Source organism: Ranitomeya variabilis, chromosome 5 (genome assembly GCF_051348905.1).
Source record: "Ranitomeya variabilis isolate aRanVar5 chromosome 5, aRanVar5.hap1, whole genome shotgun sequence".
In the NCBI taxonomy this organism is placed as follows: Eukaryota; Metazoa; Chordata; class Amphibia; order Anura; family Dendrobatidae; genus Ranitomeya; species Ranitomeya variabilis.
This window is the reverse complement of record NC_135236.1, coordinates 530,358,647-530,383,111: the sequence shown is the minus strand read 5'-3', so window position 1 is coordinate 530,383,111 and position 24,465 is coordinate 530,358,647. Positions and strand designations below refer to the sequence as shown.

The 24,465-nt window shown below is 45.8% G+C and overlaps 1 protein-coding gene across 5 annotated transcripts in view; it reads right to left on the bottom strand.

Moving 5' to 3' along the window:
- Positions 1-24,465, bottom strand: part of PPP2R2B (protein phosphatase 2 regulatory subunit Bbeta) — a 480,390-nt gene that overhangs the window by 172,947 nt on the left and 282,978 nt on the right. The window contains exon 1 of one of the 5 annotated variants that reach the window (XM_077265825.1): positions 1,694-2,259. The exons of the other annotated variants lie outside the window; for them this stretch is intronic. Within the exon in view, the coding sequence (XP_077121940.1) occupies positions 1,694-1,763 (70 nt within the window). The 5' untranslated portion in view covers positions 1,764-2,259. Of the gene's footprint in view, positions 1-1,693; positions 2,260-24,465 lie in introns of those variants that run through there. 5 annotated transcript variants of the gene reach the window in all.

Sequence of the window (24,465 nt, the reverse complement as noted above, 5' to 3'; positions counted from 1 at the left end):
AAAATTCACTATAACAGCTATTATGATAAAAGTGAAATGTCTCAATTATCTCATCACTTTTCAGTCATCGTTCTAGAAGGATGGGTTTCAGTAGGTTGACGAGTCTGTGGACACACAAGGTTCATGGCAAGTGATCACCCAGTGTATGTGCTCCTAAGACTGGACATAGATATGGACCTGTCAGTCGGAGGTAGTGGACCATGATCACCCAGTGTATGTGCTCCTAAGGCTGGACATAGATATGGACCTGTCAGTCAGAGGTAGTGGACCATGATCACCCAGTGTATGTGCTCCTAAGACTGGACATAGATATGGACCTGTCAGTCGGAGGTAGTGGACCATGATCACCCAGTGTATGTGCTCCTAAGACTGGACATAGATATGGACCTGTCAGTCAGAGGTAGTGGACCATGATCACCCAGTGTATGTGCTCCTGAGGCTGGACATAGATATGGACCGTCAGTCGGAGGTAGTGGACCATGATCACCCAGTGTATGTGCTCCTGAGGCTGGACATAGATATGGACCTGTCAGAGGTAGTGGACCATGATCACCCAGTGTATGTGCTCCTGAGGCTGGACATAGATATGGACCTGTCAGAGGTAGTGGACCATGATCACCCAGTGTATGTGCTCCTAAGGCTGGACATAGATATGGACCTGTCAGTCAGAGGTAGTGGACCATGATCACCCAGTGTATGTGCTCCTAAGGCTGGACATAGATATGGACCTGTCAGTCGGAGGTAGTGGACCATGATCACCCAGTGTATGTGCTCCTAAGGCTGGACATAGATATGGACCTGTCAGTCGGAGGTAGTGGACCATGATCACCCAGTGTATGTGCTCCTAAGGCTGGACATAGATATGGACCTGTCAGTCGGAGGTAGTGGACCATGATCACCCAGTGTATGTGCTCCTAAGGCTGGACATAGATATGGACCTGTCAGTCAGAGGTAGTGGACCATGATCACCCAGTGTATGTGCTCCTAAGGCTGGACATAGATATGGACCTGTCAGTCAGACGTAGTGGACCATGATCACCCAGTGTATGTGCTCCTAAGGCTGGACATAGATATGGACCTGTCAGTCGGAGGTAGTGGACCATGATCACCCAGTGTATGTGCTCCTAAGGCTGGACATAGATATGGACCTGTCAGTCAGAGGTAGTGGGCCATGATCACCCAGTGTATGTGCTCCTAAGGCTGGACATAGATATGGACCTGGTATTGGACCATCTAAGGTAAATCAAATGGGTGACCAGTCAGACCTCCAGCTAAGCAGGAGAATTCTATACTTGAAGCAACATTAAGGACAGTTCAAGTAGTTCCACTTTCAATTCTACAACAGACATGTTCTATTAATCCCAAGAGAGCACAAGTCAAAGCCTCTTATGGCTGCTGCAGTCTGCCGTAGCAAACGATTCAAGTTCCTACAGACCAACCATACAGTAACTATTCCCGTGCGGTCCCCTATATAAAGGGCTACTGCTGGTGCAGGGCTATGGGCCAAGAAGGCGGATGTCTATGAAAGGACATCTAATGGCTTCCCCACCTCCACTGGATGGCACAGATCACAGAGATGCACTATAATGTGAGGCCTCTGTGCTGGTCACATCCAGTATGGCAGGATGCAGAGCCCTCCATAGAGCCGCACCGGACTGCACTGCGCACCCTGCGGATCTTGGCTGCCACTCACCTTCTGTTGCATAGCTGTGATCGCGCAGGAAACTGTTGTTAATCTTGCGGGTATCAATGTCCTCCTCCATTTACAGCCCGGGTACTTTTCTGAAAGGCAGACAGAATAAGAGCAGCAGCCATGATCGTTCCAGCAGCCTCTAGCAGAGGAGGAGAGGGAGCTGCCCGGGGCACGCCATGCCACTGCCCGATACTACTGTGTGCAGAGAATGCGCTAGAGACGATGCCAGGGGCTGGGCGGCACTCCTAGCACATGCTGCCCAACAGGTCACCGCGCCCACTGCTGCCCGCAGCTCGCTGGCAGGAGGATGCGGTGCTGGCGACCGTGGCTGGTGCTGGGTACGGGCAGATGCTGCTGCATTGGGCGTAGGCTCCTCCTCTCCGGCTCGTCTCTGCGTCAGCAGCACCGCTCCTCTCCCCAGCACCGCTCCTCTCCCCAGCACTGCTGCAGTGTGGGGGCTGCTGCCGACAGTCACAGCCGGCACACACAGGCAGCCAGCCTGCCACCAGCGCCACTCTGCATGCCATGCACAGTCTGCCAGTCACCACCACGAGCCCCTGGGCACTGGGGCTGTTGGCAGCATAGAGACAATCAGTACGGAGAAGGGCATGTGAAAGGGCGATGGGGGGGCTTCACTTTATTCTCCTGGACAGCTTATCCAATACTTACCGACAGACAATATTTTGGAAAGCCATAATAAATCAGAAGTGATCCAGGTCTACGGCCCATGATTCTGGTCTACAGACACCAGCTGCCCTCACTGGGAAATGAGGATAATTATAGTTGCCACTAGGGTTGAGCGACTTTCATTTTTTTAAGATCGAGTAGGGTTTTGGGAAACCCGATTTTGTCCAGAGTCGAGTCGAGTGCAGTCGGCCGATTATCGCTAAAAGTCGGGGATCGACCGAAACACGAAACCCAATGCAAGTCAATGGGGAAGCATAGTCGGCAGTGAGTGGAGGCCAGGAAAACACCTACAGTGCCCATTTTAATGCCAAAAACATCCATTCTTGTTTCTGAAGCTTGCCAATCTTAATTAACTGTATAATAATAGTTGGGCATAAGGAATTGGGGGAAAGTTGTGGGGGGAGTAGGGCTGGCTCAAGTTTTTCGTGGGCCCAGGAAATGCGGACTACGTCACGGCGGTGTTGCAGGGAAAGGTAAGTATTTAAAAGTTGCAAGTGCTGTGATCCTGAGCAAGCAGGGGGGGCCCACTCGTTCGCATTGCCACTGGCACAGGGCCCCTCAAAGTACGGCGGTGTGTTTGCATGGCGGGGGCGCCTCCCACCAGCAGCGACACTTTTGCGTACTCTGAGGGGCCCTGTGCCAGTGACGTCGCCAACGAGTATGCCCCCCCACCTGATGAAGGAACCTGCACTTTCATCTGCACCTTCCTCTTTGTCCCTGTGTAAGGTGGTATAACATGCGGGAAGGGGAACCTTACTTTCAGCAGGGTCAGATTCTGGCTGTGTAGAGTACAAGGGGAATGTAGTGGTCTAGGTCAATGTACCAGCAGACTCATTTAGCAGTGGCTGGGCAATGGGCAGGATGAGGAGGAAACAGATATAGGGCCAAAGAATAAAGTAGGCTACATGCAGTTCAAAATTGGTAACAGGACTAAACAGGCGGCATTGCTTTGTTCAGTGGAGTAGCAAACCCAAGAGCAGCAGACACTGTTTCAAGGGCCTAACCACACTAGTAGGCCAAATGCAGTTTAATATCTGATAGTATAGGGCGAAAGCCAGAATGTGGAAGCTCAGCTTTGTTCAGTTGAGGACAACACCAGGGAGGGGCAGACACCTTTAGTAGGCCGGAAAAGCCTATTGCATTTTTTAAAATGGTAATTTGGAGCAGAAGGTTGAAGCTCAGCTTTATTTAGTTGAGGGCAACACCAGGGAGGGGCAGAAGCCGTTAGTAGGCCCTAACCACCATTTTTTTTTTTTTTAAAACCACTTAATGAGAGCCGGAAGGTTGAAGCTCAGCTTTATTTAGTTGAGGACAACACCAGGGAGGGGCAGAAGCCGTTAGTAGGCCCTAACCACCATTTTTTTTTTAAAACCACATAATGAGAGCCGGAAGGTTGAAGCTCAGCTTTATTTAGTTGAGGACAACACCAGGGAGGGGCAGAAGCCGTTAGTAGGCCCTAACCACCATTTTTTTTTTAAAACCACTTAATGAGAGCCGGAAGGTTGAAGCTCAGCTTTATTTAGTTGAGGACAACACCAGGGAGGGGCAGAAGCCGTTAGTAGGCCCTAACCACCATTTTTTTTTTTTTTAAAACCACATAATGAGAGCCGGAAGGTTGAAGCTCAGCTTTATTTAGTTGAGGACAACACCAGGGAGGGGCAGAAGCCGTTAGTAGGCCCTAACCACCATTTTTTTTTTAAAACCACTTAATGAGAGCCGGAAGGTTGAAGCTCAGCTTTATTTAGTTGAGGACAACACCAGGGAGGGGCAGAAGCCGTTAGTAGGCCCTAACCACCATTTTTTTTTTAAAACCACTTAATGAGAGCCGGAAGGTTGAAGCTCAGCTTTATTTAGTTGAGGACAACACCAGGGAGGGGCAGAAGCCGTTAGTAGGCCCTAACCACCATTTTTTTTTTAAAACCACATAATGAGAGCCGGAAGGTTGAAGCTCAGCTTTATTTAGTTGAGGACAACACCAGGGAGGGGCAGAAGCCGTTAGTAGGCCCTAACCACCATTTTTTTTTTAAAACCACTTAATGAGAGCCGGAAGGTTGAAGCTCAGCTTTATTTAGTTGAGGACAACACCAGGGAGGGGCAGAAGCCGTTAGTAGGCCCTAACCACCATTTTTTTTTTTTTTAAAACCACTTAATGAGAGCCGGAAGGTTGAAGCTCAGCTTTATTTAGTTGAGGACAACACCAGGGAGGGGCAGAAGCCGTTAGTAGGCCCTAACCACCATTTTTTTTTAAAAACCACTTAATGAGAGCCGGAAGGTTGAAGCTCAGCTTTATTTAGTTGAGGACAACACCAGGGAGGGGCAGAAGCCGTTAGTAGGCCCTAACCAAAGTTGAAGGCCAAATGCAGTTTAATTTCTGATACTATAGGCCGAAAGCCAGAAGGTGGAAGTTCCGATTTAGACAGTGGAGGACAATTTGAATTAGGGACTGCAGACAGACTTAGTAGGCTGTCCCCTGTGGACCATGCATCCACCACATTAACCCATTGCGCCGTAATGGACACGTAATCTTCCGTGGCCATGCCTACAGGTCCATGCGTCTGTTGTCAGGTGCACCTTTGTACTCACAGATTGCCAGAGTGCATGGACAATGCGGTCTTCTACATGCTGGTGGAGGGTTGGGATGGCTTTTCTCGCAAAAGAAGTGTCGACTGGTTAGCTTGTAGCGTGGTACAGCGTAGTCCATCATGGCCTTATTAATAGTAAATAAAATATATAACTAGGCTCTATGAACTTTTAAATAGGTTCCAGGGGTACACGGGCAGCATTGGTGTGGTCAGTGGAGGAGTATTGCAAGTAGGGGCTGCAGACAGGCTATCAAAGGCCTAAAATAACAAACAGTAGGCAGTCATGGCAGTTTTACATCGGTTACATGGATACACAGGCAGGCACTCCAGGCAGCATTGTGCTCAGTGGAGGAGTATTGCAAGTAGGGGCCGCAGACAGGCTATCAAAGGCCTAAAATAACAAACAGTAGGCAGTCATGGCAGTTTTACATCGGTTACATGGATACACAGGCAGGCACTCCAGGCAGCATTGTGGTCAGTGGAGGAGTATTGCAAGTAGGGGCCGCAGACAGGCTATCAAAGGCCTAAAATAACAAACAGTAGGCAGTCATGGCAGTTTTACATCGGTTACATGGATACACAGGCAGCTAGGTGGTGAGTGGAGGAGTATTTAAAGTAAGGACCGCAGACAGGCTATCAAAGGCCTAACATAACAAACAATAGGCTCATGGCAGTTTTACAGCGGTTACATGGATACACGGGCAGGCAGCTTGGTGGTGAGTGGAGGAGTATTTAAAGTATGGACCGCAGACAGGCTTCGAAGGCCTAACACAATAAAATGGGCTGGCTGTAGGCACTTTAAAATTGGTTCCAGGGGTACACGGGCAGCAGTGGTCTGGTCAGTGGAGGCCTAGTGGAAGGAGGGACCGCAGACAGGCTTCGAAGGCCTAACACAATAAAATGGGCTGGCTGTAGGCACTTTAAAATTGGTTCCAGGGGTACACGGGCAGCAGTGGTCTGGTCAGTGGAGGCCTAGTGGAAGGAGGGACCGCAGACAGGCTTCGAAGGCCTAACACAATAAAATGGGCTGGCTGTAGGCACTTTAAAATTGGTTCCAGGGGTACACGGGCAGCAGTGGTCTGGTCAGTGGAGGCCTAGTGGAAGTATGGACCGCAGACAGGCTTCGAAGGCCTAACACAATAAAATGGGCTGGCTGTAGGCACTTTAAAATTGGTTCCAGGGGTACACGGGCAGCAGTGGTCTGGTCAGTGGAGGCCTAGTGGAAGTATGGACCGCAGACAGGCTTCGAAGGCCTAACACAATAAAATGGGCTGGCTGTAGGCACTTTAAAATTGGTTCCAGGGGTACACGGGCAGCAGTGGTCTGGTCAGTGGAGGACTAGTGGAAGTATGGACCGCAGACAGGCTTCGAAGGCCTAACACAATAAAATGGGCTGGCTGTAGGCACTTTAAAATTGGTTCCAGGGGTACACGGGCAGCAGTGGTCTGGTCAGTGGAGGCCTAGTGGAAGTATGGACCGCAGACAGGCTTCGAAGGCCTAACACAATAAAATGGGCTGGCTGTAGGCACTTTAAAATTGGTTCCAGGGGTACACGGGCAGCAGTGGTCTGGTCAGTGGAGGCCTAGTGGAAGGAGGGACCGCAGACAGGCTTCGAAGGCCTAACACAATAAAATGGGCTGGCTGTAGGCACTTTAAAATTGGTTCCAGGGGTACACGGGCAGCAGTGGTCTGGTCAGTGGAGGCCTAGTGGAAGGAGGGACCGCAGACAGGCTTCGAAGGCCTAACACAATAAAATGGGCTGGCTGTAGGCACTTTAAAATTGGTTCCAGGGGTACACGGGCAGCAGTGGTCTGGTCAGTGGAGGCCTAGTGGAAGTATGGACCGCAGACAGGCTTCGAAGGCCTAACACAATAAAATGGGCTGGCTGTAGGCACTTTAAAATTGGTTCCAGGGGTACACGGGCAGCAGTGGTCTGGTCAGTGGAGGCCTAGTGGAAGTATGGACCGCAGACAGGCTTCGAAGGCCTAACACAATAAAATGGGCTGGCTGTAGGCACTTTAAAATTGGTTCCAGGGGTACACGGGCAGCAGTGGTCTGGTCAGTGGAGGACTAGTGGAAGTATGGACCGCAGACAGGCTTCGAAGGCCTAACACAATAAAATGGGCTGGCTGTAGGCACTTTAAAATTGGTTCCAGGGGTACACGGGCAGCAGTGGTCTGGTCAGTGGAGGCCTAGTGGAAGGAGGGACCGCAGACAGGCTTCGAAGGCCTAACACAATAAAATGGGCTGGCTGTAGGCACTTTAAAATTGGTTCCAGGGGTACACGGGCAGCAGTGGTCTGGTCAGTGGAGGCCTAGTGGAAGTATGGACCGCAGACAGGCTTCGAAGGCCTAACACAATAAAATGGGCTGGCTGTAGGCACTTTAAAATTGGTTCCAGGGGTACACGGGCAGCAGTGGTCTGGTCAGTGGAGGACTAGTGGAAGTATGGACCGCAGACAGGCTTCGAAGGCCTAACACAATAAAATGGGCTGGCTGTAGGCACTTTAAAATTGGTTCCAGGGGTACACGGGCAGCAGTGGTCTGGTCAGTGGAGGACTAGTGGAAGGAGGGAGCGCAGAAAGGCTTCAAAGGCCTAAAATAACAAACAATAGGCTCATGGCAGTTTTACAGCGGTTACATGGATACACGGGCAGGCAGCTTGGTGGTCAGTGGAGGAGTAGGGACCGCAGACAGGCTATCAAAGGCCTAAAATAACAAACAATAGGCTCATGGCAGTTTTACAGCGGTTACATGGATACACGGGCAGGCAGCTTGGTGCTGAGTGGAGGAGTAGTGCAAGGAGTGTCTGTCCCAGTACTCCCAAAATATAAATAGATGTTAATGTCTCGCAAAACAACCAAAACAAAAAAAAAGATGGCATACTTAGGTACAGGGGTGGGCTCATCTGCTGTGTTTCTGACATAGTAATTTGGCAGTAACTATTTAATGGTGCCAATATAGGACACAGACACAGACTACTTTAAGTTGCATCATAGATGTCTACAAATTTGTATTGTCAGTGCCAGACATTGAATGATGTCAGCGAATAGACTAAAGATTGGTGGAGCTGTGCGACATAATTTTGCACGTAGTACAGCCCAGTTTGAGCTGGGGTAGGGGGGAACTCTCTTGAGGCCGGCGGGACCGCCCCAGGGCCACTCATGTTACAACGGTGTGTCTGACGTTGGGTGCGCACCACCACCGCCAGAGACACTACATTGTACTATGAGGGACCCAGTAGCAATGCCGTCAACCAAAAGCGAGCACACCCACCTCTTCAGACAAACAGCAGTCTCACGGGTGCTTGCGCCAAGTCGCGATACCACGGCCCCGTGTGGGGAGTTTGGCCATTTAGGGAGGTGTAAACATGTCGTATGCTGTACAATCTGCAGCAGCAAATTAGACATTAGAAAAGTAATTCACAGGCAAGAGCTTTTCATAGGAAAGCTAGGTGTCGGCCGGGCAAGGTGGGGCAAAAGATTTTGAAATCCAGTTGTGGTTCATTTTAATGAATGTTAGATCGTCAACATTTTGGGTAGCCAGACGAGTCCTTTTTTCGGTTAATATTGACCCTGCAGCACTGAATACTCTTTCTGATAGGACACTTGCTGCCGGGCAAGCAAGCTCCTGCAATGCATATTCTGCCAATTCTGGCCAGGTGTCTAATTTGGAGGCCCAGTAATCAAATGGGAATGACGGTTGAGGGAGAACATCGATAAGGGATGAAAAATAGTTAGTAACCATACTGGACAAATGTTGTCTCCTGTCACTTTCAATTGATGCAGCAGTACCTGTCCTGTCTGCGGTCATAGCAAAATCACTCCACAACCTGGTCAGAAAACCCCTCTGTCCAACGCCACTTCTGATGTGTGCACCCCTAACACTCCTAGTCTGCTGCCCCCTGGAGCTCGTGTGAGAACGATCACGTGCGCTGTGTGCTGGGAATGCCTGAAGCAAACGGTCAACAAGAGTTGATTGTTTGGTTGCTAATATTAGTTCCAAGTTCTCATGTGGCATAACATTTTGCAATTTGCCTTTATAGCGTGGATCAAGGAGGCAGGCCAACCAGTAATCGTCATCGTTCATCATTTTCGTAATGCGTGTGTCCCTTTGTAGGATACGTAAGGCATAATCCGCCATGTGGGCCAAAGTTCCACTTGTCAAATCTCCGGTTGTGATTGGTTGAGGGGCAGTTGCAGGCAAATCTACGTCACTTGTGTCCCTCAAAAAACCAGAACCCGGCCGTGACACGCAACCAATTTCCTGTGCCCCCGTGAAAGTTTCCGCATTAAAAATATACTCATCCCCATCATCCTCCTCGTCCTCCACCTCCTCTTCGCCCGCTACCTCGTCCTGTACACTGCCCTGACCAGACAATGGCTGACTGTCATCAAGGCTTCCCTCTTCCTCTGGTGCAGACGCCTGCTCCTTTATGTGCGTCAAACTTTGCATCAGCAGACGCATTAGGGGGATGCTCATGCTTATTACGGCGTTGTCTGCACTAACCAGCCGTGTGCATTCCTCAAAACACTGAAGGACTTGACACATGTCTTGTATCTTCGACCACTGCACACCTGACAACTCCATGTCTGCCATCCTACTGCCTGCCCGTGTATCCTCCCACAAATAAATAACAGCACGCCTCTGTTCGCACAGTCTCTGAAGCATGTGCAGTGTTGAGTTCCACCTTGTTGCAACGTCTATGATTAGGCGATGCTGGGGAAGGTTCAAAGACCGCTGATAGGTCTGCATACGGCTGGCGTGTACAGGCGAACGTCGGATATGTGAGCAAAGTGCACGCACTTTGAGGAGCAGGTCGGAGAACCCAGGATAAGTTTTCAATAAGCACTGCACCACCAGGTTTAAGGTGTGAGCCAGGCAAGGAATGTGTTTCAGTTGGGAAAGGGAGATGGCAGCCATGAAATTCCTTCCGTTATCACTCACTACCTTGCCTGCCTCAAGATCTACTGTGCCCAGCCACGACTGCGTTTCTTGTTGCAAGAACTCGGACAGAACTTCCGCGGTGTGTCTGTTGTCGCCCAAACACTTCATAGCCAATACAGCCTGCTGACGCTTGGCAGTAGCTGGCCCATAATGGGACAACTGGTGTGCAACAGTGTCATCTGCCGATGGAGTGGTTGGCCGACTGCGTTCTGTGGAAGAGCTGTAGCTTCTGCAGGAGGACGAGGAGGAGGAGGAGGGGGTGCGAACGCCTACAGCCAACTGTTTCCTAGACCGTGGGCTAGGCACAACTGTCCCTAAATTGATGTCGCCTGTGGACCCTGCATCCACCACATTCACCCAGTGTGCCGTGATGGACACATAACGTCCCTGGCCATGCCTACTGGTCCATGCATCTGTAGTCAGGTGCACCTTTGTACTCACAGATTGCCTGAGTGCATGGACGATGCGCTGTTTAACATGCTGGTGCAGGGCTGGGATGGCTTTTCTGGAAAAAAAGTGTCGACTGGGTAGCTCGTATCGTGGTTCAGCGTACTCCATCAGGGCTTTGAAAGCTTCGCTTTCAACTAACCGGTAGGGCATCATCTCTAACGAGATTAGTCTAGCTATGTGGGCGTTAAAACCCTGTGTACGCGGATGCGAGGATAAGTACTTCCTTTTTCTAACCAGAGTCTCATGTAGGGTGAGCTGGACTGGAGAGCTGTAGATCGTGGAACTTTCGGGTGTGCCGGTGGACATGGCAGACTGAGAGACGGTTGGAGACGGTATTGTTTCCGCCGGTGCCCTACATGCAATATTTCCTCCTACAAAACTGGTGATTCCCTGACCCTGACTGCTTTTGGCTGGCAAAGAAACCTGCACAGATACTGCCGGTGGTGCGGAAAATGGTGGCCTTACAGTGACGGAAGGGATGTTGCGTTGCTGACTAGCTTCATTGGCCGAGGGTGCTACAACCTTGAGGGACGTTTGGTAGTTAGTCCAGGCTTGAGAATGCATGGTGGTTAAGTGTCTATGCATGCAACTAGTATTTAGACTTTTCAGATTCTGACCTCTGCTTAAGCTAGTTGAACATTTTTGACAGATGACTTTGCGCTGATCAGTTGGATGTTGTTTAAAAAAATGCCAGACTGCACTCTTCCTAGACTCTGATCCCTTTTCAGGGATTGCAGACTGAGCTTTAACCGGATGGCAACGCTGTGCTCCAACAGGTTTTGGCTTTGACACGCGTTTTGGTCCAGATACGGGCCCGGCAGATGGAACCTGTTGCGATGTTGATGCCTGCTGCGGCCCCTCCTCCACCTCCGCTTCTGAACTACTGCCGCCTGCACCCTGTTCCCCCAATGGCTGCCAATCGGGGTCAATAACTGGGTCATCTATTACCTCCTCTTCGAGCTCGTGTGCAACTTCGTCTGTGTCACTGTGTCGGTCGGTGGTATAGCGTTCGTGGCGGGGCAACATAGTCTCATCAGGGTCTGATTGTGGATCTGTACCCTGAGAGGGCAATGTGGTGGTCTGAGTCAAAGGAGCAGCATAGTACTCTGGCTGTGGCTGTGCATCAGTGCACTCCATGTCAGAATATACTTGTAATGGGCATGGCCTGTTAAATGTTTCACTTTCTAAGCCAGGGACGGTATGTGTAAAGAGCTCCATGGAGTGACCCGTTGTGTCGCCTGCTGCATCCTTCTCTCTTGTTGTAGTTTTTGCTGAGGAGGACAAGGAAGCGACTTGTCCCTGACCGTGAACATCCACAAGCGACGCGCTGCTTTTACATTTACCAGTTTCGGAAGAGGAGGCAAAAGAGCTAGAGGCTGAGTCTGCAATGTAAGCCAAAACTTGCTGTTGCTGCTCCGCCTTTAAAAGCGGTTTTCCTACTCCCAGAAAAGAGAGCGTTCGAGGCCTTGTGTAGCCTGACGACGAAACTGGCTCCACAGCTCCAGACTTAGGTGGAATATTTTTATCCCCACGACCACCTGATGCTCCACTACCACTACCATCATTACCAGCTGACAATGAACGCCCACGACGACCTCTTGCACCAGACTTCCTCATTGTTTTAAAATCTTAACCAAAGTAACTTTATTTGTTGCTATCAAACAACTTACACGGTGAGCTATAACTTCAGTATGATTTCAATATCCCTTAACAGGTTGGTGAGACCACAAGGAAAATCAGGCACAATGTTACACACTCTGTTTTCTGTGGCACAAAATCACAGAGATGACACACACGCAGGACTGTCACTCAAGCACTAATGTCAATATTAATCTCCCACCTAATTTATTTATTTTTTTTTCTCAGGGAGACTTTAGAAACCAAATAATATTAAAAAAAAAAAAAAAAAGGCTTTCTATGGCCCACAATTAGAGAGAGAGAGGTGGCACAACCAGGAGTCAAGACTGGCGCACAAGCTGAAAGGGCAATATTACTCTCCCACTGTTTTTTATGTTTTTTTTGTTTTTTTCAGGGAGACTTTAGAAACCAAATAATATTAAAAAAACCAAAAAAAAAAAAGGCTTTCTATGGCCCACTGAATGAAAGGGAGAGAGGTGGCACACCCAGGAGTCAAGACTGGCACACAAGCTGAAAGGGCAATATTACTCTCCCACTGTTTTTTTATGTATTTTTTGTTTTTTCAGGGAGACTTTAGAAACCCAATAATATTTAAAAAAAAAAATAAATAGGCTTTCTATGGCCCACTGAATGAGAGGGAGAGAGGTGGCACACCCAGGAGTCAAGACTGGCACACAAGCTGAAAGGGCAATATTACTCTCCCACTGTTTTTTTAGGTTTTTTTTTTTTTTTCAGGGAGAATTAGAAACCAAATAATATTAAAAAAAAAAAAAATAGGCTTTCTATGGCCCACTGAATGAAAGGGAGAGAGGTGGCACACCCAGGAGTCAAGACTGGCACACAAGCTGAAAGGGCAATATTACTCTCCCACTGTTTTTTTATGTATTTTTTGTTTTTTCAGGGAGACTTTAGAAACCCAATAATATTTAAAAAAAAAAATAAATAGGCTTTCTATGGCCCACTGAATGAGAGGGAGAGAGGTGGCACACCCAGGAGTCAAGACTGGCACACAAGCTGAAAGGGCAATATTACTCTCCCACTGTTTTTTTAGGTTTTTTTTTTTTTTTCAGGGAGAATTAGAAACCAAATAATATTAAAAAAAAAAAAATAGGCTTTCTATGGCCCACTGAATGAAAGGGAGAGAGGTGGCACACCCAGGAGTCAAGACTGGCACACAAGCTGAAAGGGCAATATTACTCTCCCACTGTTTTTTTATGTATTTTTTGTTTTTTTCAGGGAGACTTTAGAAACCCAATAATATTTAAAAAAAAAAATAAATAGGCTTTCTATGGCCCACTGAATGAGAGGGAGAGAGGTGGCACACCCAGGAGTCAAGACTGGCACACAAGCTGAAAGGGCAATATTACTCTCCCACTGTTTTTTTATGTATTTTTTGTTTTTTTCAGGGAGACTTTAGAAACCCAATAATATTTAAAAAAAAAAATAAATAGGCTTTCTATGGCCCACTGAATGAGAGGGAGAGAGGTGGCACACCCAGGAGTCAAGACTGGCACACAAGCTGAAAGGGCAATATTACTCTCCCACTGTTTTTTTAGGTTTTTTTTTTTTTTCAGGGAGACTTTAGAAACCAAATAATATTAAAAAAAAAAAAAAAAAAAAAAAAAATAGGCTTGCTATAGCCCACTGAATGAGAGATAGCACACACAGCAGTGGCACACAAGCCCTTACTGAGGCCAATATTTTTCTCCCACTGATTGATGTAGTGTTTTTGTGTTGAGGTAGAATTTAGAACACAAATCACGGAAAAAATAAATAGGCTTTCTATGGCCCACTGAATGAAAGGGAGAGAGGTGGCACACCCAGGAGTCAAGACTGGCACACAAGCTGAAAGGGCAATATTACTCTCCCACTGTTTTTTTATGTATTTTTTGTTTTTTCAGGGAGACTTTAGAAACCCAATAATATTTAAAAAAAAAAATAAATAGGCTTTCTATGGCCCACTGAATGAGAGGGAGAGAGGTGGCACACCCAGGAGTCAAGACTGGCACACAAGCTGAAAGGGCAATATTACTCTCCCACTGTTTTTTTAGGTTTTTTTTTTTTTTTCAGGGAGAATTAGAAACCAAATAATATTAAAAAAAAAAAAATAGGCTTTCTATGGCCCACTGAATGAAAGGGAGAGAGGTGGCACACCCAGGAGTCAAGACTGGCACACAAGCTGAAAGGGCAATATTACTCTCCCACTGTTTTTTTATGTATTTTTTGTTTTTTTCAGGGAGACTTTAGAAACCCAATAATATTTAAAAAAAAAAATAAATAGGCTTTCTATGGCCCACTGAATGAGAGGGAGAGAGGTGGCACACCCAGGAGTCAAGACTGGCACACAAGCTGAAAGGGCAATATTACTCTCCCACTGTTTTTTTAGGTTTTTTTTTTTTTTTCAGGGAGAATTAGAAACCAAATAATATTAAAAAAAAAAAAATAGGCTTTCTATGGCCCACTGAATGAAAGGGAGAGAGGTGGCACACCCAGGAGTCAAGACTGGCACACAAGCTGAAAGGGCAATATTACTCTCCCACTGTTTTTTTATGTATTTTTTGTTTTTTTCAGGGAGACTTTAGAAACCCAATAATATTTAAAAAAAAAAATAAATAGGCTTTCTATGGCCCACTGAATGAGAGGGAGAGAGGTGGCACACCCAGGAGTCAAGACTGGCACACAAGCTGAAAGGGCAATATTACTCTCCCACTGTTTTTTTAGGTTTTTTTTTTTTTTCAGGGAGACTTTTGAAACCAAATAATATTAAAAAAAAAAAAAAAAAAAAAATATAGGCTTGCTATAGCCCACTGAATGATAGCGCACACACAGCAGTGGCACACAAGCCCTGACTGAGGCCAATATTTTTCTCCCACTGATTGATGTAGTGTTTCTGTGTTGAGGTAGATTTTAGAACACAAATCACGGAAAAAATAAATAGGCTTTCTATGGCCCACTCAGTGAGAGATGGCACACACAGGGATGGCACTGTAGCAGAAATGCCAATCTTAATCTCCCACAAAAAAAAAACAAAAAAAAAAAAAAACTGTCCTACAATTACTATCTCCCTGCAGTAATGTAAGCCAGGTATGGCAGGCAGCAATAGGAGTGGACTGATGCACAAATTAAATAAAAAGTGTGGACAAACAAAAAAGATAGCTGTGCAGAAAGGAAGGAACAAGAGGATATGTGCTTTGAAAAAAGCAGTTGGTTTCCACAGTGGCGTACACACAGCAATACAGCTATCACGGAGCCTTCTAGGGCAGCCCAATGAGCTACAGCGCTGAGGGGAAAAAAAAAAAAAAATAGCTTCCACTGTTCCTGCACACCGAAGGTGGTGTTGGACAGTGGAAATCGCTGCAGCACAAGCGGTTTGGTGGTTAGTGGACCCTGCCTAACGCTCTCCCTGCTTCTGATGAAGCGGCAGCAACCTCTCCCTAAGCTCAGATCAGCAGCAGTAAGATGGCGGTCGGCGGGAACGCCCCTTTATAGCCCCTGTGACGCCGCAGACAGCAAGCCAATCACTGCAATGCCCTTCTCTAAGATGGTGGGGACCAGGATCTATGTCATCACGCTGCCCACACTCTGCGTTCACCTTCATTGGCTGAGAAATGGCGCTTTTCGCGTCATTGAAACGCGACTTTGGCGCGAAAGTCGCGTACCGCATGGCCGACAAGCACAGGGGTCGGATCGGGTTTCATGAGACGCCGACTTAGCCAAAAGTCGGCGACTTTTGAAAATGATCGACCCGTTTCGCTCAACCCTAGTTGCCACAATCTGGATACGTTTCTTCAGCCTCAATACAGTCACATCACAGACACCCCACATCAAAGACTGCTAGGAGCCAAAACTGGCATACTGTATAGAGTCACTCCTTTTGCTATGAAGCCCCTAGATGTTTCCGGTGCAAGCTTTTTCCTTCATAAGTCATTTTCCTTCATAAGTCATAAGCTTAGTGAGAGGAAGTCCACCTTGGCAATCCAAGTGTCACATGGTCTGTCCGTATATACACTTTACATTCTCTGAAAGGCCACAGAGGCTGCAACATCATTAAGCAAGAGGAACCACTAACCGAACAAGACCATGAAGACCAAGGAGATCTCCAAACAAATGAGGGACAAAGTTGTTGAGAAGTACAAGTCACAGTTAAGTTATAAAAAACATTCCAATATCCCATTCTCTGTTGATCCCCCACAGCACCATAAAAACATAAAATGGTTAGAACATGGTACCCCAAAAGAGGGCCGCCCACTAAAACACTCAGCCCAGGCAAGGAAGGTATTAATCAGAGGCAGCACAGAGACCAAAGGTAACCATGAAGGAGCTGCAGAGTTCCCAAGCAGAGACTGGAGTATCTGTCCATACTACCACAATACGCTGCACACTCCATAGAGGTGGCCTATATAGAGGAGTGGGCAAAAAAAAGCCTTTAATCACACATCAAAAAATTGTAAGGCTTATTTTCAGTTTGCCAAAAGACGTGGGGAAACTCTCGAAATGTTGGGAGGAAAGTGACCAACAATGAACTTTTTGACCACCAGGGTAAACGCTATGTCTGGCACCAAACCAACACAGCTCATCTCATCTCAAGATCACCATGCCTACAGTAAAACATGGTGGAGGCAGCATCATCCTGTGGGAATGTTTTTCTGCAGCAGGGGCAAGGAAAATGGTCAGAGTCGAGGGGAAGATGGATGTGCAAAATACAAGAATATTCTTGAGCAAAATCTATTTCAGTCTTTCACTGCTTTAAGACTGGAATGGAGGGTTCACCTCTTAAGAAAATAACAGCACGCTGCTAAAGCAACACTCGAGTGGGGAAACATGTAAAGGTTTTGCAGTGGCCTAGTCAAAGCCCAGTGCTTATTCCAGACTTGAAGATTGCTGGTCACCAGAAGAGACCATCTAATTTGAAGGAGCTGAAGCAGTTTTGCCTTGAGGAATGGGCAAAAATCCCAGTGGCAAGATATAGAACGCTCATAGAGACTAATCCAAAGTGACTTGCTGCTGTAATTGTCGCAAAAGGAGGCTCTACAAAGTACTGACTTTAGAGGGGTGAATAGCTATGACACTGAAGTATTCAGTTATATATACGGTATGTTTGTTTCACAATAAAAAGAAAGTTATACGTTCACAGTTGTAGGTATGTTCTGAACTGATGTAAACCCTTTAAAAAAACTAGTGAAATTCCAGGTCCTTGAGGGATGAAAATATATATGCAACAGGAATATTTCATTCTGATATCTAGGATGTGGTATTTTAGTGTTTTTATTTTTTGAGCAGCGTATATAGTTCTATAAATACCATGCACCCCAGGGAAGACAAATTTATGCTTGTACACCAACTCAACGTTTCATCATGCAAGACAACACGGAGGTGCAACAAAGATGCCATCAGTGTGGTGCTCATGAACGTGACGGTGTGACGAAAGCATTCTCTGGCATACATGTAAGGGGAAGAAATCAATTAGGCATGTCTCCTCAGTAACTGGTCTGGAACAGTCGGGGCTGTCACCTAAATTACAGGGGGGAAAGCTTATAGTACGGGACCGCTCCCTGCACTCGAGAAAAGGGGGCGTGGTCAAGCTGAGAGAACGTTCTTGCGCGAGAATTCAAACAGTTTGGCCAAACAAAGAAGGAAAAGCATCAAGCTATATAGCAGGGACCACTACTAATATAATACAAATGTAGTTTTATTTGTCAACCAAAAAAACACAGAACACCACAAAATTAAAAACATTTAAAACCTCAACTCAAATGAGTCATGGGTTCCAAAAAGGGAACCACCACCCCCTGGACATGGTTAATGAAGTAAGCAAGATATACAGATAATAAGCATACTGTGCAGAATACAGCTATGCAGCTTATGTGGTAATGGATACAGCTAATACAAAAATATATCTGCCCTATGGGAAGAGTCTTATAACAATATAGAAACATGGCACAGCTCGCTTGCAAAAAAATATATAATGAAGATAAATAATAATAATAAATAAATGCAGACATGTATAGATGTGCATTTGCACTCTGTGGGCTGGTCAGACAGTTACCGCAATGCAAGATGAAAAATAGATGACATAGAATGCAGTGAGAAAATATCAAGCATGTAGACCCAGCCCTCTAGATATCTTATAGCATAAAGATGCGCACATGTAACAAATAAAGATCACATACAGTATTAGGCTATGCACATAATACATCCCATGTGGTGGGTTCAGATAACAAAAGCAACACCACTGACTTTATGGGGGTAGCCCTGCTGTAAGAACATGACCATCCACCTATAACCAGCGGTCCAGGGGGCAGGAGGCCCAACGCGTGTCGCCACCTAAAGTGGCTTTGTCAGGAGCAAGTGCCTGTATGGACGGCTGACTACCTATATATACAGAAGTATAGTGTGTACCCTATCAAGGGAAACTCCAAACAGCTGGAGGAAGAAACGGCATGGAGACACCGTTCGTAATACTAGGGTCCCGGAAACCGGACATGACGGCACTCAAAAGACTGAAATGAGAGTACCAATATGGCCGCGCGTGAGATTGCTGCGCATGCGCCAAGACATATTGGTGAGTATACACGCCACTTTTATACAGGAGTGCCAATATGGCCGAAAAAGTGAACACCACGCATGCGCAAAGCCCCATAATGGTGAAAGCACCAAAAAGATGGACAGATGGGCTAGAGTAAGAGTACCAGTATGGCCATACGTAAGATTATTGCGCATGCGCCAAGGCATGTTAGTATGCACGCCATTTTTACACAGAAGTGCCCATATAGCCGAGACAATAAATACCACGCATGGGCAGGACCCTATAATGGTAGGAGCAGCTTAGAGTTAAGGAAACCAAATATGACCATAACGGGTCATTGTTAGATAGCCTAAAACAAGATAGAAAAAGCCTATAAATAAATGTACTTGCAGCTTTTGTTTAAGAAGGGCTGCTAATGCGATTGCTGCAAATATGCAGCAGCTCCATGATGCTGAAAACCCCCAATGGGGGATTGATGATATATTGAGTAAGCTCTACAATGTTGATCCATGTATCAAAGGAAGACATGCGCTGATAATGACCAGTATTATTCTCTTGTTAACCAATAAGAGACGGCGCAGAAGGATGGCTATAGTATCAAAGTCAGAGAGGCTGAAGAGCAGGAGTTTTTAGGAGATGTGACTCCAGTAATTTAGAACCCCTAAGTGCATATTTCTAGATGACGAACGCTAACATAGATAAGCTACTCATATACAAAAAATCCAAACAAAGATTTTTATTATTAGTTATTTGATCCTTATATCAGAGATATAAATTAATATGGACCCTGAAGAGAAAAAAAAAAAAAAACCTAAATGGCGTGGCCATAGATGATACAAAAATGCCATGAATTATACATGGCATAGACCAGTTTTTAGATTCATATGATGCCAAAAATAATGACAGAAATGCAGCCACTGAGAATCAGAAAGCATATAGTTGAAAGTATGCATGACAACAGGGTGATTTTTTTGTCAAAACACACTGGGACAATAGGGAAGATAACTCAAAAATCTACGAAACACCAAATAAGGCTATATGATGTTCCAAGCAAGCGAGCTGTTGCCAATGCTATTATACATATAACGGTACAGTAAGCAATGGCGTGCATATTGCATGCATATAACATTAATATATATAATATATATTGACAAATAAAACTACATTTGTATTATATTAGTGGTGGTCCCTGCTATATAGCTTGATGCTTTTCCTTCTTTGTTTGGTTGCACTTGTTCAGTCAAGCTTGGGTTGACCCCCTATTTTTAGTGCGCTATTTTGCATGGATGGTGCCCTCCACCCTATGTGTGTACAATTCAAACAGTTTGGGTGGGAACATCAAGAGCACAAGACAACAGTGAAGTAAAATCAGCTGTGAGGCGACAGGGCAGAGTAGAGCAGAGCCTGGGACAGAAAAGCGCTTGGACAGGAGACAACCGATTGAGTACTGCTCAGACACCGTTGTCCCCGCTGACATCGCTGCCCTCGCTGAGACCGCTGCCACAGCCGCCCCCACTGACAGTACTGACCACGAGAGACAAGGTCTGTGAACGGGACTTAGGAACGCAACGATACGAAAAAGCAAACCGGGCTGCCCGTTGTAAACCGTGTTTGGGCAGTGCTGCAGGTCTCCGTAGTGTTGGGACACTACCCGCTGAGGATAAGGACGTTTCCCCCTTCATTGCCTCATCTGCTGGACCCAAGACCCTCCTCAGGATCCTGAGGAGTCGCCGCCATCATCAGGACCACGAGACGACACCAACGTCAGGAGCCATTACCCCATCTTCCTCAGGACTGTGAAGGACTCCCACTGCGATGCAATCTAAGCAATCCAAGTCACAGACAGGAGTTCGACCGTGACTGGCGTCTGAGTGATAAGTTCTTATTAATGGAATTGTCTGATTTAGTTGTCCTTGTTCTTTTAAGTTATCCCCATTAGCCATTTACTGTATCTCCCTGCGTGGAGTTTCTGTTTAATAAATCCCTACCACCCTGAGTCTGTGTATTGTCCATTACTGCATCCCCCGTACCTGCAGTCTCCTCACATATACACAGGCCATAATGCTCAAAGATAGTGTGCACAGAACCTTAATTTAGTCCGAGTGATTAGGTTCCATACAACTGCCTGTAAAACCAGTATTATCAACTGATGCATTAGCCATAGCATTTTCCTGGACAGCAGGGGTCTTCAATCAGTGGATCAGAGTGATCACCATACCATGTAGGCAGTGTAGCAAACAGAGTATGCAGGCAAAGGGGTGTAAACAAGTGCATCTCTGCAAAGTCATCATGATTTGTGTTACAAAAGTGCCATAAATTCGGCGGTGATGTATGCCAGTCTCTGACTAGAGTACAGCTTATTCAGTGGCGCACAGCAGCTGAAAGTTGCTCCAAATTAATTAAAGGTGCATGCGTATGAATGAATTTGATGTTCTACAAGCCTTGATGAACAGCGTGCTAGAGTAGAGAGTCTTTTTGAATCGGCCTTATATTCATATCCAACCAACCACATTAAAGTCTGAATTTTTGCTTTAAATGGAACCTATCACGTCATTCATGTTGGTCAAACCTGAGGCTTCGTGAAATCAGTAGAGGAATCTCTAATAACATCCGGTACATTTCAGAGAAACCATACTTTGAAGAGGTGTCTGGGAACAATGTGACTTGGATCACTAGACCAAAATAGATCCCAGGCGGTTACTCTCCTCCCCACGTCCCTTGACTGACAGGTCTCTCCCTATGTGTATGTATAGGAGAACTGTCTGACAAGGGGAGAGCATGGCAGAAAGAAGCCTTCTGGACTACTCATCCTAGTCGCATCATCCCTGGCTGCCTTCTCAAAGCATGCAAGCTCTAAAACACTGCACAATCATTTCATATCCACACATACATGGATGCAAACCGGTCTCCAGTTTATGCCATCCAGGTTCTCTAATTATTTTGTCCCCTGATTTTATTTTATACTTTTTGAATACACTGCTCAAAAAAATAAAGGGAACACTAAAATCCCACATCCTAGATATCACTGAATGAAATATTCCAGTTGTAAATCTTTATTCATTAAATAGTGGAATGTGTTGAGAACAATAAAAGCTAAAAATGATCAACGTAAAATCACAACTAATATCCAACGGGGGTCTGGAGTTGGAAATGATGCTCAAAATCAAAGTGGAAAATGAAGCATTGATGTGCCATCCTGGATGAGCTGCACTACCTGAGCCACTTGTGTGGGTTGTAGAGTCCGTCTCATGCTACCACAAGTGTGAAAGCACAACCAGCATTCAAAAGTGACCAAAACATCAGCCAGAAAACATTGGTATTGAGATGTGGTCTGTGGTTCCCACCTGCAGAACCACTCCTTTATTGAGTGTGTCTTGATAATTGCCAATAATTTCCATCTATTGTCTATTCCACTTGCACAACAGCATGTGAAATTGATTGTCAATCAGTGTTGCTTCCTTAGTGGACAGGTTCATTTCACAGAAGTTTGATTTACTTGGAGTTATATTCTGTTTAAGTGTTCCCTTTATTTTTTTGAGCAGTGTATATTACAGACAGCACACTGAGGTCACACACATTCCCTGCAGATAATGGCTGTATTCAGGGTTGCCAACATTCAGAGATTGCAGGACAAACTGTAAAAATAGGGCCCTTCAGGGTATGTGCAAACGTTGCCGATTTTGCCGCGGGTCCGCAGCAGTTTTCCATGAGTTTACAGTACAATGTAAACCTATGGGAAACTGAAAACGCTGTGCCCATGCTGCGGAAAACAACAAGCCGAAACGCAGCTATTTACATTCCGCAGCATGTCAATTCTTTGTGCGGATTCCGCAGCGGTTTTATACCTGCTCTATAATAGAAAACCGCAGGCGTAAAATCGCAGTGGAATCCGCACAAAATCTGCATAAAAACCGCAGTAAATCCAACGCAGAGACTTACCTGCGGATTTCTAAAATCCGCTGCGGAAAAATCCACAAAGGTCCATTCTACGTGTGCACATAGCCTTATAGTCTTGTCCATGAAAAAAAAATAAAAAATTTAAGGCGTGCATGATTTTTTTTTTTGAAGGTGAAGAAACTTGTACAGATTATTATATGACTAAATGACATAATGCTGAATTTAGCTGCATTCACTTTAAAATGAGAATTACAACCAGAATTATTGGCTGTAGACATATATCACTTAAAAATGATAATGATTTTACAATGTGTCCATAAAAAAATCTCTTAGTTTTTGATAAGCTAGCCAGAAAAATAAAGTCAAATTCGGCAAGCCTGCCTGTGATACACAGCCAGGTACAACCACTAGCTCTGCTGTCAACCATCTAAATGCCCATGGCTCCCCTTGCATCAATGGGCTGCTATGGCAGCCAGGGATTTCCCAAGGATGCTCATGTCTGCCACTACAGTGCTCCACTGAAACCTGCTTTTGTGCTTGCAAAGGTACAAAATAACAGATTGCAGGTTCAAGTCCTCAATGAGGAGGAAAAAAAACAAAAAAAAAAAAACAATCAAACATTTCTAATCACTGCCCCCCCATTAAAAATAAAGATAATAAAATAAAATGTGGCATCACCACATCCATAAAGTCTGATCTTACAAAATCTAAAGCCAATTAGTATACACCATAAAGCAGTGGTCCCCAACCTTTCTGACATTGAGAGCCACATTCAGCACAGATAGGGACGTGTGCCACATCCAGCTCCCACCCCCTTCAAAGTAGGGTCAAGCAAAGCCCCATTACAGGTATAATGATAACCAAAGCTTTTCCACAGAAATCACTCCAAAGCGGTAGACTGAGATCCAGGGGTTCCCACAATACCCCCATTCAGTATTCTCCCAGCAAGGACTCCCAACACACTGTCACATCCAGCTTTGAGCACCTTCTCTAACAGGTAGTACCATCCTCCAGCGTACCATACCCAAAATATCTTTAAACCCCTAAGACCAGTATATGTGCATCCAGATCTGCTCTTCTGTGCAGGGCTACTCACAAAATTCACCATTTTGAGATGTGCTCTTCATACCTGTTTGCTAGACCTGGAGCTAATGCACCAAGTTGGCAGACAGCCGAGAGCCACAATTCATGGGGCCGCGAGCCACATGTGGCTCCTGAGCTACAGGTTGAGAAGCCCTGCCATAAAGAGAAAAAAAATGCTTTTTGTTCTCTGCAATGCCACAAAGAAAGCAATATCAAACATATCTATTAGGAAAGATATAAATAAAAACATTTGTGTACCCGGGAAAGAAAAAAAAAAACGCACTTGCACAGGTTCATCCAGCAAATTAAAAAATGTGCACAATCCTGCTGACCGATTAACTTTGAGTAACCTACAGACAGTGTCAGGTCGGCGCCGTTATACGGATTACAATGATACCGGTGATGAAATCCATCTTGTGGCTGGTTATTTTTTTTTCAGTTTTGAGTTAATGATATGCTCGTGCTCCAGGGCGGCCTGTGGGGGTCTTCATGTGGCGTTCATCAACGAAGGTATCACTGTAATCAGTATAACAGCGCCGACCTGACACTGTCTTGTAGGTTACTGTGCACAATCCTGCTGACAGCTTCCCTTTAAATAAAGTAGCAAAAAATATATATATTATAAATATTTTTTTCTTTTGTTATTACCAGCTGCATGCTTACAAATAGATTTAAGATTTGTGCCAGGGAGAGGTGATAACATTGATCTTTTCTATCAGGACACATGTGATGCATTATACAGTATGCTGGAAATCTAATACTGCACACTTGAATACAGTGATTTGTTCGTGGAGGAGCCACATGCATCACTATATGGTTTATAGTTACAAATTGTAAATGGTTTTGCCATTAGTTATCTGTTGCCTTATCTGATGGCAGCATAAAGCCAAAACGGAGCCTCTGAGATCAGCGATGTGTCACTTAAACCCCGACAAGCGAATAAATCGGATCCCACTCGGCTCC